The following is an 11598-nucleotide window of genomic DNA, read 5'->3' on the forward strand; positions in this document are numbered from 1 at the left end:
TTATATGTTAACACAACAAATAAATTAAATGTACAGTAGATGCTCCGAATCTAAGCAAACATAAGCAAATCTTATATTAACTTTAGACAAGCAATATTTCAGGTGTTAAAGTTTTTTGGACAATTTAGAGTTGAAAAACTGTTTCTTTTCTTATAATGGGTCATTAAGTTGTACTTCTTCAGCTCTATATGAAACGCTTTGTTTCAGCTCTTTACTCTTTAAGCTCCCCTCGGGTCCACTTTGTTCTGATTGGCCAGCTTGAGGAAACCTGTAGGTGGCAGAACAGAGAAGTGAGCCGTGGATGTAACTGGGTTGTGAGGACCAAATGTAAGTCAGTTTATTGACTGGCGACTTTCGTACATCGTGCTGTTGAATAGGTTTTTGCAGGTGCAGAGAAAGTTTCTGGGAGCAGCAGGAAAGTCGGATCGAATCAATAGAGCAGACAGAGACACCGGCTTTTGTTTTTGTGTGATTTCCTCTGCTTAATTTCAGCTCTACCTTTAGAACTGGTGCTATTAATTATAGACGCCCATCATCAATACAATTAAGATACAACAAAAAAATTTGAAAAAGCAGAATATATCACACTTTGCAGGTGGAAAATCAGATACATTGTGGGGCTCTGCATTGTGAGCGCTATAGAAGATATTTTTCATATATTGTCAAAACGACAGTTTGGCCAAAAAAAAAAAAAAGAAGAAGAAGAAAAAGCTAACAAACAATAAGTGACTCACCATGGCAAATATAGAGTCAATAGCCATGCAATCAGCTTATGTTATGTCTAACATTATCTGTCTGAGGTGAACAAATAAAGTCAAAATAATATTCAGCTGACATTTCAGTCAAGCCCTAAAGCCCTTATTATAACCCATTCTTCTGCTTAGCTTGTCTGAAAACAATGATATCGGATAATCACCACTAGTCACGACTGTGGTGTTAATATCGTTCACTTATGTAACAGGTACATTCTGGCAGGACTGCACATGTTCCTGTTTAAGGTGGAGGAAGCTGAGTCCTGTAGCTCAGGGATGTGTTTGTTTCTAACAACTGATTGCAAGCTTGCTGACAAGGACAATGATGTTCACAGGCTACCAGACCATGTTCAACTAAAACCCTTTACCGCAAACCTCCAATCTAACATAGTATCGATCTGTGTTCAAACTGCACAACCACTGGATATAGACAGTTTCCTGAGCCTCTGAGGGATGTTTAGTGTTGCGTCACAGTGAAGCGATGTTGTATCCCCGGCCTGTGGCCCTCCGGTTCTGGGTGGATAGTTCTAAAGGTCAAGTTGATGCGTGGGCCTCGGTCATGGTACTCTTTGGCCACTTGATGCTGGTGGGACAAAAAGAAATGTTTCATTCGATTTAATTCATTTTTGAAACATTTATGCACAGCGCTTTGTTCATCCACAGGGTTTGGAGTCTTGCTCAAAGACAACTTTGGGCACAGAAGGTGCTTTTGAGTATTAGATGCGGAAATGATTCGTCAGTTTGTCGACCATGTGAACAGCAGAAGGTTTATTGGTGTCTTCACTGATCATTTACAATTTTTTTTAGGTCCTTGATTATTTAGTCTACGAACAACAACCAACTACACTTTCTAGGTTTTTAATTGGTATGACGTGCTTGTTTTCTTCACATATGACAGCACAATTGTAACACACTTAATAAGTATAAGTACTGTGCATAATTATTCTAAACAAAATGTACCTAAAGTATAAAAGTTAATAGTACCCATTTTATAGTAAAATATTCCATGCGATGGATATAAAATTATATAGTTAAACTAATGTTTGAACTCTATTATCACACTTTCTGTTTTGTGACACATTTAGAGTGTAAATCAAAAAAAATCACAACTCATCTGTATTGGGTCCTAGTCAACTGATTTTTGTTGAAAACCAACTTCACAAAGTTTTCAAGTTTAGTTTTAATTGGAAAAGCAACGATTATATAAGACAGTTACTTTCCACTAGTGGTCCCATTACCTTTGTAACTACAGCCTGAGCCAGGCATGAGCCTGAGATTACAGAACGAATACGACCAGACAAGGAAAGGAGCTGAATATTTTCAGGAGTTTCTGAAACACATGACTACTTTGTTTTGCAAGTGACCTATCTACCACATTTACACATCAGCCCGCTAGTGACAACATGAAACAAACACCATTTTCTTACAATTTCATATTTGGGTTAAAAGTCAGACTTATTTTCCATTTGCGGAAACAGTGTCGACAGAATGTTTTTGCCTTGTTTTCCCATTTGTGCATCTTCTGTCCTCAAACATGCTCCCTCACCTACAGTTGGGTACAAAGGTTTGACCTCCTTATTCTGAAAGGCTTCTTATTCATAAAAGTGTTTTAAATGAAAGAGTCCAGAACATGTCGAAATAATACTGCATACTTTGTCAAACAATCAAAGTACTTTAGCAGGAATGACAGGTTCAGTTAAATATTTAGCTCTCACTTCATCTCTGGCTGAGCCAGGAGTTTTTGTTAGGCAGACTAAAAGAGACTGAAGGAGAATTAATGGTGGTGTGATCTTTACTCTCTGGCAAGATCTTTAAAGGAGAGATTCATCTTTGGTTAAGAAACTCAGGCAGGTGTTGCCATAAAACACCTGTGACCTTTCTTCTTGTAAGCTTCAACCTTTCTCACTGCCCCCCTTTCTATTCTTGTGTCGCCTTGTTTTTTCTCACGCTCCTTTGAATTTCCAATTATTTTCAGTGTGATTTGCTTCAGATCGTTAAAGCAGCGTATAAAATTAAAAAAGCCAAAACTAAAAGTATCTTTGACAGGATAACATTTGAGTGAATCTGTGTAAAACGGAGACATAGTAAACCTATATTTTCTTTTCTAGGGCCATGAACTCTGCTACTGCTACACACGGACAGTGCTACTGTTCTAAGCTGTGGGACTGTTTTTATCAGTTGTTAAGCAACAGATGTGCAAATATCACACTTTTTCCTCCCAGTGACAATTTCCCATGTGGCATAGAGGAGTATGGTTATCATTAATGCACAATCAGTTATTTCACCGATTTTCCACCAAAGTGTGCTGAGGTTTCCTGTCCCAGTTTTTAAATCCATGTGATTTCTTTTCATTTTTATTTTTAATAAATTGGCAAAGATTTCAAACTAACTTCTTTAATGTTGTCAATATGGAGTATTGTTTGTAGAATATTGAGGGAAATAATGACTTTAATCCATTTTGGAATAAGGCTGTAACATAACATAACGTGTTTTTGGATGCACTGTAGAGATGAATAAAGAGCACGGCACATTTTAGTCGGGAGTTTACTCTCGTAAAGGCGGAAAACAGTATTTCATCACAAAATTCTAATTAATAAAACATATTGTCACTGTAGATTATGACCTGGTTCTTTTTAACACACTCTCACACCAGGACTTTCCAACTTCTCTCATGCACTCATACAAACCCAGTCGCTGTACCCGATTGTAAAACAAATGACTCCCATTATGTTAAAGCTCAGCTCTTCTCTCCAGGCCACTCCATCAATCGTTGCAGCTTGTCAGTCAGGGGAGGAACTAGAGCCCCTTCAACACAGTTCTATTCTCTTAGTGTGTTCAATCAGAACCACTTGCTCAACAACACATACACACTCATAGAAACATGGGCAGGTGAGGTCCGTCTTCACATGAACTCACCTGCCTGAAGAATACGCTTTTATTGCAGGTCTATTTACTTGAAATGGGCATGTTTAAATGAGGTGACTTGTTCGTGTGGCGTTTACGGTTTTAATAATTATTGGTGGCAAAGAGTTGAGGCGTTACTTGGGTGACTGTCTACTGAAAAATCCAGTAATAATGGTGCCGAAAAACTCAAAGAAGATGTACAGTACCGTTCAAGATTCTACATATAGTCTGACCATTAATAGTTTTGTCCGTGCGATTTCACCTGCACGGACACTCGCATGTGGACTTACCTGCCAATCATCCTGTGTTGCTCCTTCCATCAGCAGTAGTGTCCCGTGACTCAGGGGAATCCGAATCCGCTCCACGTAAGTGTAGTCACCCATATTCTCCTAACAAATAAACACACAGTAGAGCACAGTGTATCTACAGTGTCTTGCCCAAGGGCACTTCAACATTAGAACTGGAAGAGAATTAAAAAACAAAACTTCTTTGCCTAAAATAACACACACAGGTCTCTCAATACTGAATCCGTGTCCAGTTTTGACTGTTGTCCTGCGCTGTACTACACTCGCTCACATGTTTTATTGGCTTTAAATTACGATTTGTCCAGCAGTTCTGCTTTATCGAGTAGTGTGCAGTAAAAACAGGAGATACTTGACTATGAGCAAAGTTTTACTACCAAATTAGTGTGATTGCAAAAATCATAAAAAAAAAAAAACAGTTTACAGGTTTTAGCAAGCCTGCTTAGGGCCACTTTAATAAACAATGGGAGTTGGATTTCAGGGTGAAATGAGATTCAAGAATGGAACAACAAAAATTAAAAAGCAAGAAAAGTTTCTTCGGCTAAAAAGTATAAGAGCAGCATAAGGAAATGACCAACACATTGAGTGTACAGACGCATAATAAACTTGACAGCTTTGAAAACAACTCAATTACAACAACGTCAAAGATTTAAACCTATTCCCATGCTCTACGATCCTCTCACCGGCGGAGGCTGCTTGCGGAGGCTGAATACTCTGGTGTCACCCAGACTCAGGGAGGCGATGGTGGGCTTTGCCCCCAAAGAGGCCTCATCGTCACTGTGCCAGCCGATGCTGTCATGACCGTCGCGATACAAGTTGCACAGTAGGGAGTTGAAGCTGCATCCGCTCACCTGCTCCACTGCCTCACGAAGGGTTAATAGCAGCGGATGCCACTACAAAAAAAAAGTTCAACAGAAAATATAAACGGAAGAAACTGAACAATCACAAGACACAATCTAAAAAGATAGAAACTGGGTCTAACATATCCTCTTGTTGTCTGCATTCTTCTTCCATTATTTGATCATGGAGAACATAACAAAGACGATGTAAAATTACAGAAATATAAAAATAAAGTCAATAAAAGAAGAAACAACCGGGGATCAAATAAACATATACTGGTCTGAAATTAAAATGTGGGACTTTGTTGTGACTCCTGCTAAAATCATGAATTTCTTTTAACCTGTGTATTGGCAGCCATGGTGGACTGTGAGTATGTGTAGGGTAACTCTCCATACCAACAGGTCAGCCTGGGCTCCTCGTATGCCTCACCTAAACCAAACACCACACACACACACACACACACACACACACACTTACTTTAAAAGAAACAAATTCTGAACATTTTGTGCCCTCATCTCTAATAGTATTTTGTTCACAAATATAAACCCATAATAACCTTTTTATAGGTAATTATAAAGGTGATATACAGTACAGTACAGTACACATAGGTCATACTGGTGATTGTCTACTTCTTTCATCCCTTTCAACTGATACATCACTCAATACATCCTTTTTTGAGTACCACACTCTGGGGGCTTCAAACCTAGGTCAAAATGTTTTGCTTTTGCAGACAACAGTGGCTTCACACCGTTTTCCTCACAGAATAAAAGTTCTCTATGCAGCACCAGTAATTGGGTCAGGGTAATTTCAGCTCCAGCAGAGAATGGATTTCCTCCGTTTTCACAGCTATGACTTTTTTGCTGAATGATAACCCTAAGTAGGGCAGCAAGATGACATAGTTTTGTAATGTGTTCCTTTCTAATGTTAAAATGCACAGAAGATAAAGTAAACAGCTAAATCTTATTTCTCTCTGTCTGCCTCTTAGTGCATCTCTCTTTTGCTGGGAACAACCAGAATCCTTCCAAGTACCAATTATTTGCCATTAGTGTATTTTGGCCGGCCCATTGGTACTAGATCACGGATAAACTAAAACAGCTGCTCCGCTCCTTCAGCCATCGGTTTTTATGGAGGTAGATTACTCTGTTTTCTGTGGTCATTTAACAATTCTTAAAACCTTTAGTCTTTTCTAGATGCCATCAGAGGGAAAAGATTAACACAAAGTTTTCTTAGTCACAGTTTGGAGTCAGAGCAGCAGTTGGAGAAACTGACTCAATGGACTGTAGAATGTTTTAGGGTAATGTAGGAGTTGACGTAGAAGAAATGACTGGTGAAGTGTTAACACCAGTTTTCCAAAACTTCCTCTTTAACTTTGACATCACGTGGACTCTGTTGACAAAGTCATAGGAGTGATGGATTAAGCACTGGACAAAATGTATCTGAGGTCAATGTTTAGAAATCATCTCAGTCACTTTTCTTCCTCATGCTGTTTGTGTGCTACGAAGCTATCGCAGAATAATGCACAAGATGGACAAAAGCCAGCTGTGGGAAAGGCTAACTTCTGGGGCAAAGTCAGGCTACATCTCAAAAGGCTCACTGAATATAGTTAATCTGGTTATAATGTGAGAATCCCACTTTAAATATAAAAATAAAAAATGCCAAATTTTGATGCTTGTATGCAACTTATGGACATGCAGGGAAATAGAAACAGAATTCTTTATTTGGAAAAGTATGCAATCCTGTCAGGATCTCCGGTATTAACCTTTTATTAAATTACCAATCACTGTGTATTTTTTAGCAAATAATCAATATTTCTAAACATAAACAACATGTTGTTAAAATAAAAGATGTAGAGGGTGGAAGGAGAAGTACAAAAACAACATCAACCCAACAACAAAATGGCCACAGAGGGGAAACCCTGCTTACCCTCCAGCTTACATTATACGTCCACATTTTACATCCTCCATACTGCTTTTTCTTAAGGCCCTGGTACCCACCCTGTCTGTAGTTGGTCTTCTGGGACCAGGGAAGCTCTGCTAGCAGCTTACTGAATATCCAGTCAGCCTCTCCTGGGGGAAGAAACCCAGACAGCAGTCGCAGTCTAGAGAGATGGAGGACAACACACATATATAAACGCCGAAAAGAGAGAGAGGGAAACTAAACCACCGCACAAAGGGTTCATCCACTTTTAAAAAGATTATTTGTGAGCATCATTTTTACCAGCAACTCTATCCTCCGTGTTCTTCCCAATATACCCTCCATCCTTCCTTTGCACATGCCCGAACCTTTAAAGTCTTGCTTCTCTCACTTTGTTTCCAAGCCAGTCTGCTTGCTGTCCCGTTAATTTACTAATGTAAGCATCACATTGATTTGGAGGATGGTTTTGTAGATGACGTGAGGTCAGCTCATCCAGTTTGTATTTAACCAGGGCTTGTTTCAAGCTAGTCTGAGTTTATCTGTAATTTCGCGGTATGTGCTGTTCCATTTAATGGGCAAACCACCTGCTCTGCCATCTCCCACTTGTTGATGTAATGAAAGGTGACACAAAGGTGGCCAATACTACAGTAATTATCTTAAGACATATACAAAGTTGACGTACTGGTGCCTGGTGCCATTGGTCAGCTTATGTTCTCGGTTCTGGAGTGATGATGAATTGAGGTCTGAAAACTGTCATAAGCATTTACAGAAAAAGAATGATGCTGGCTAATTAAAGTTGATGCTTTTTGATGATTTGCATATCAGGCGTATGTCACCTGTATTTTTCCCACATTAAAGACAAAGGGTGTATTCTTTTTCTAACATGTTCTTTTTGTTTCGTTTTTCTTTTACAAGAAAAGATCCAAAACATATTTAATTGTAAAAGATGGCTGTCAATTTCCAGTGACATAGACTCCTTGAATACCTCTAAGGGCACTGAAGAAATATTCACTTATAAAGGTTTTTATATGTGTTCATCCGGTAGATACTTCAGTCCAAGACAACTTATAATTGAGAACCTAATTCACATCTGGAGCAACTTGAGCTTTAGTTTTCCACATTTTTTACCTGTCACACTTTATGTAGTAAAAAAATCCAACAAATCACCAATAGGCAAGCACAAAGTGGTAATGGTAGTCATGATATTCATACCGAAAGCTGGATCAACTATTTGTGGAATTGCTGCCATCTAGTGGATTTAAGACTCCATCACAGACTTATCATAATTAGTAAACACAATCTTTATTGCTGTCTTATCACTGTTGACTCTACAGTTTTCCACATACTGTATAAGAGCAAGAGTTCTTCTGCTTTACACTGTACTCACCTCGACACTCCTGAGGGTCCATGGCTGATTTCATAAACACCTGCCTGTCTGTTCAGAGCACAACACTGTATGTTAATCCAGCTGGTCATAAAATACTAACAACATACCACGTGATAAAAAAACTAATTAAGGAGACATCAAGAAGAAGTATATCCAGGGTAGATGTAAATATGTGACTTACTCTATCACCTTCTCTGGAGGAACATCTCTAACTGGCTGTGAAGAAAAGGGACACTAAGCACTTTCCTACAATGCAGTTTTGACACATTTGCTAATTTATTAAAAATTTTTTTTTTTTTTTTTTGCACACTCATTATCTACCTTGGTGGGCTGGTGAAACTCAAATGTGTCCTGTGACCCACATCCCCAAGAACCAGAGGCTGGGTTGGCATTTTTGGGTTGACAGTTGGTTGGGACTACACCTGTAAAAAAAAAAAAAAAAAAAAAAAAAAAGCAAGACCGTGTTTTCTACATATCAGGCAGGTTAACACACTTAAAATGTCTTTTTAATGATGTGTTTTTAATGATTCTTTTAAGTCTAAAAAAATAAGTCACACATCCTCAAGTCATTACTGAGCATTTTCCACAAATTAATTCCTATAAAAGAAACACATCTGTTTTCTGTTCTTCCTTTTTGTTTTAAACATACACACTGCTGTCATATTACATTTGTTTGAGTGATTTTATTAACTCTCATTGTTTTACAACAGTATACTGTACAATTAACCTTTTGGTCCTGAGTGTTTTGGCAGCTGTTTGGCCCAGGAACCCTGGACTCTGGCACGCTGTCGCTTATCCGACATCACATTACATCTGCAGGAAGTCAAAGAAGAAATTTTTCCTGTAAACAAATTCTCCACACACACAGTATATATGTAACCATTGGCACTGACTGCGAATGCATGGGACTCTTCACAACAGCTGGTAACTGATAACATACAAATATTAATCTAAGTTATGGATTTCATTTAACAACAGAACAGACTTCATGACAGGAGGTAGCGCCATTAAGTAAAGTTGTCAGAGACTTGGGCTATTCTCACCTAAAAATTACAGGCCAATAAAAAAAAGCTTCTTTTTATGTCAAAAATCTTGGAAAAAGTGGTAGAATGACCACTAACTCCTTTTACGAAGCAGATTTAACTGTTTGATAAATTTTAGTCAGGTTTTTGCAAAATGCATTCCACTGAGACTGCTCTAATTATGGTCTCAAAGGACACATTAATGGCTGCAGACTCTGGCCGCTATACAGTCCTGGTTTTACTTGATTTAACATCGGCTTTTGATACTGTGGATCATAGAATCTTGAAAAAAATCGGCTTCTGTCTGAACTAGGATTTTCTGGGTCTGTCCTCCAGTGGTTTTCTTCTTATCTCAGTGATTGAACTTTCAATATTGCTATGAACAACATCATATCTGAAGTGGCTATTCTGACACGTGGAGTCCCACAGGGCTCAGTTTTAGGTCCAGTTTTATTCTTGTTGTACCCATTTCTTTTTAGCCAGATGATTTGTTGTTTTAAAAATGTGTCTTATCGTGTTTTTGCCGATGATGTTGAATTTGATTGCTCCTTTAATGATACAGAGTTAAATTTTTTTTTTTAATCAATGTTGTTAGCGAGCTTGTCATCCATCAAGACCTGGGTTAACACTAACTACCACCACATAAACTCAAACAAGACTGAAGCTCTGATCATTGCATCTGACAAAAAGATTGGTTTAATCAAACAAAACCTTGGTTTCCTGGGCTACTCTGTCCAGTCGAGCCTCAAAAACCTAGGTGTTCTGTTGGACCAGTCTATGTCTCTCGATTTTCACTCGACAGTTAGTCAAGAACTGTTTTTATCAATCGAGGAACATCTCTGAACTGTTATCAAAAGCCGAACTGGAAATTATTTTTCGTGCTTTTATTTCTTCTTGTCTTGATTACTATGATTCTGTTTTTACTTGTTGTAATAAGTCAACATTAAATAGACTCCAGATTGTTCGAGGCTTTTAACAGGAACCCGTAGAACAGCCCATATTACTCCAGTTTTATTTCCACTTCACTGGTTGCCTGTCGAGTCCAGAATAGATTTTGAAAATTGTAGCGCTAACATTCAGAGCACTAAACAGACAGGCTCCTCAGTACATTGCAGACGTCTTGAACATGTACTCTTTAAAGCGTCCTCTCCTTTCCTCAAGTCAAACCATCCTACTGGTTCCCAAAACCTTTTTGAAAACTCCGGGGGGACCAGGCTCTTCAAGCGGTAGCCCCCAAACTCTGGAACAGGGTACCCTCCCCCTGTCACTGCATATGGCTGAATCTGTTGATGTTTCAAAAAGCAGCTGAAGACACTCTTATTTAGAAAGGCTTTCAGTTGACTGAGCTTTTAGATTTTAACTATTGTATTTGGATTCTGTGTTGTTTTATTTTATTTCACTGCACCTTGTGATTAGTTATTATATCTGTGAAAAATGCCATATAAATAAAGCACTTAGTTGTGCTGTAATCTTAAGTGGAGCTGTACCATGCAATTATATTTCCCCCACAAAAAGAGAAGGAAATCATGGCAGAGGTTAGAACAGTGACAAACTCCTCTCCAGCACAGTTAACAGTGGTTATTCCTACAATTAAAGAAGTAATCACCAGAACGAACTGCCAGCACCCAAATCCATCTAGCGTAAGTCTAATTGCAAGAAATCGTCCTTTGGAAAGATTCGTTAGCGTCACTTGTTCTTAGTAACATAAAGTGTAGAATAAACACAGAATATATATTTATTAAAGAACTTACCAAAACAGTTGATAAAACGCAACAGTACAGCTAGCAAGAATGAGAAAATGTCATGGCAGCTGCCATGGCTGGCGTGTTACAAACAAATAAATTCTACCCGGAAATGAAATGTCAAACATTGGTTCCGCGCCCCCATAAAATCAGTATTAACAGCTCTAACTAACTACAGTAAGTGCATGTATTATTTAATATAGTTTATTCAGGTTAAAGTGTGAGGTAAGGAAAATGGACTACATTCAATTTATGATGCTTTACCTTTATAGCTGACTACATTTCACTATGAAATACTGCGCTTCGTATTAGATAGTTAAAATATCCTAAGAAATACTTTTAAAGTTGAAACGTGAGATTCTGTGAGTTGAGTAAATGAAAACATTAATTGAACGTTAATTAAATTAAATTATGTGTGTTAAGATAGTGATAGTGGCAACAGTGTCTTTATTCCTCCAATCAGAACTGTGCTAAAACCATGAAACCCATTCTATACATGTATTTAGCCCTGTACTAGGAATACAGCAAATACTGTAAATGCAAACTTTCCTTTTGTATCTTTTGTCAAAGAGTGTTTCTGGGGAATGAAAAGGGTCACAGTTCTTATAGTGTCCTGACTGCTTGCATGGGTTTGCTTTGCTGACTTTTAAATAGCATAGCTATGGTGTGTCAAGGTCATTGCATCAAGTTAGAATAATGAGTTTTATCATGGATGACGTGTATGGGAGCGACTGT

General features: G+C 38.3%; 1 protein-coding gene across 1 annotated transcript; it reads right to left on the reverse strand.

The window, feature by feature from the left end:
- Positions 1-206: 206 nt before the first annotated feature.
- alkbh3 (alkB homolog 3, alpha-ketoglutarate dependent dioxygenase) lies at positions 207-10984 on the reverse strand. The gene is made up of 10 exons (XM_067492841.1): positions 10873-10984; positions 8827-8912; positions 8421-8521; positions 8281-8315; positions 8100-8147; positions 6793-6896; positions 5139-5227; positions 4642-4851; positions 3947-4045; positions 207-1335 (listed from the first exon to the last, which is right to left on the reverse strand). Exons 2-10 carry the CDS (start codon positions 8900-8902, stop codon positions 1210-1212), a joined length of 888 nt encoding a protein of 295 aa, XP_067348942.1. The 5' UTR covers positions 8903-8912; positions 10873-10984; the 3' UTR covers positions 207-1209.
- Positions 10985-11598: the final 614 nt, after the last annotated feature.

This window comes from Channa argus, chromosome 23 (assembly GCF_033026475.1).
Source record: "Channa argus isolate prfri chromosome 23, Channa argus male v1.0, whole genome shotgun sequence".
Lineage (NCBI taxonomy): Eukaryota > Metazoa > Chordata > Actinopteri > Anabantiformes > Channidae > Channa > Channa argus.

Coding starts and splice junctions, on each gene's coding strand:
- alkbh3 (XM_067492841.1), bottom strand. CDS start 8,902: ATGTCGGATAAGCGACAGCGTGCCAGAGTCCAGGGTTCCTGGGCCAAA. Junction 4,046..4,641: donor TCCGCAAGCAGCCTCCGCCG/GTGAGAGGATCG, acceptor TTTATTTGTTAG/GAGAATATGGGTGACTACAC. Junction 1,336..3,946: donor CAACACAGGATGATTGGCAG/GTAAGTCCACAT, acceptor TTGTCCCACCAG/CATCAAGTGGCCAAAGAGTA.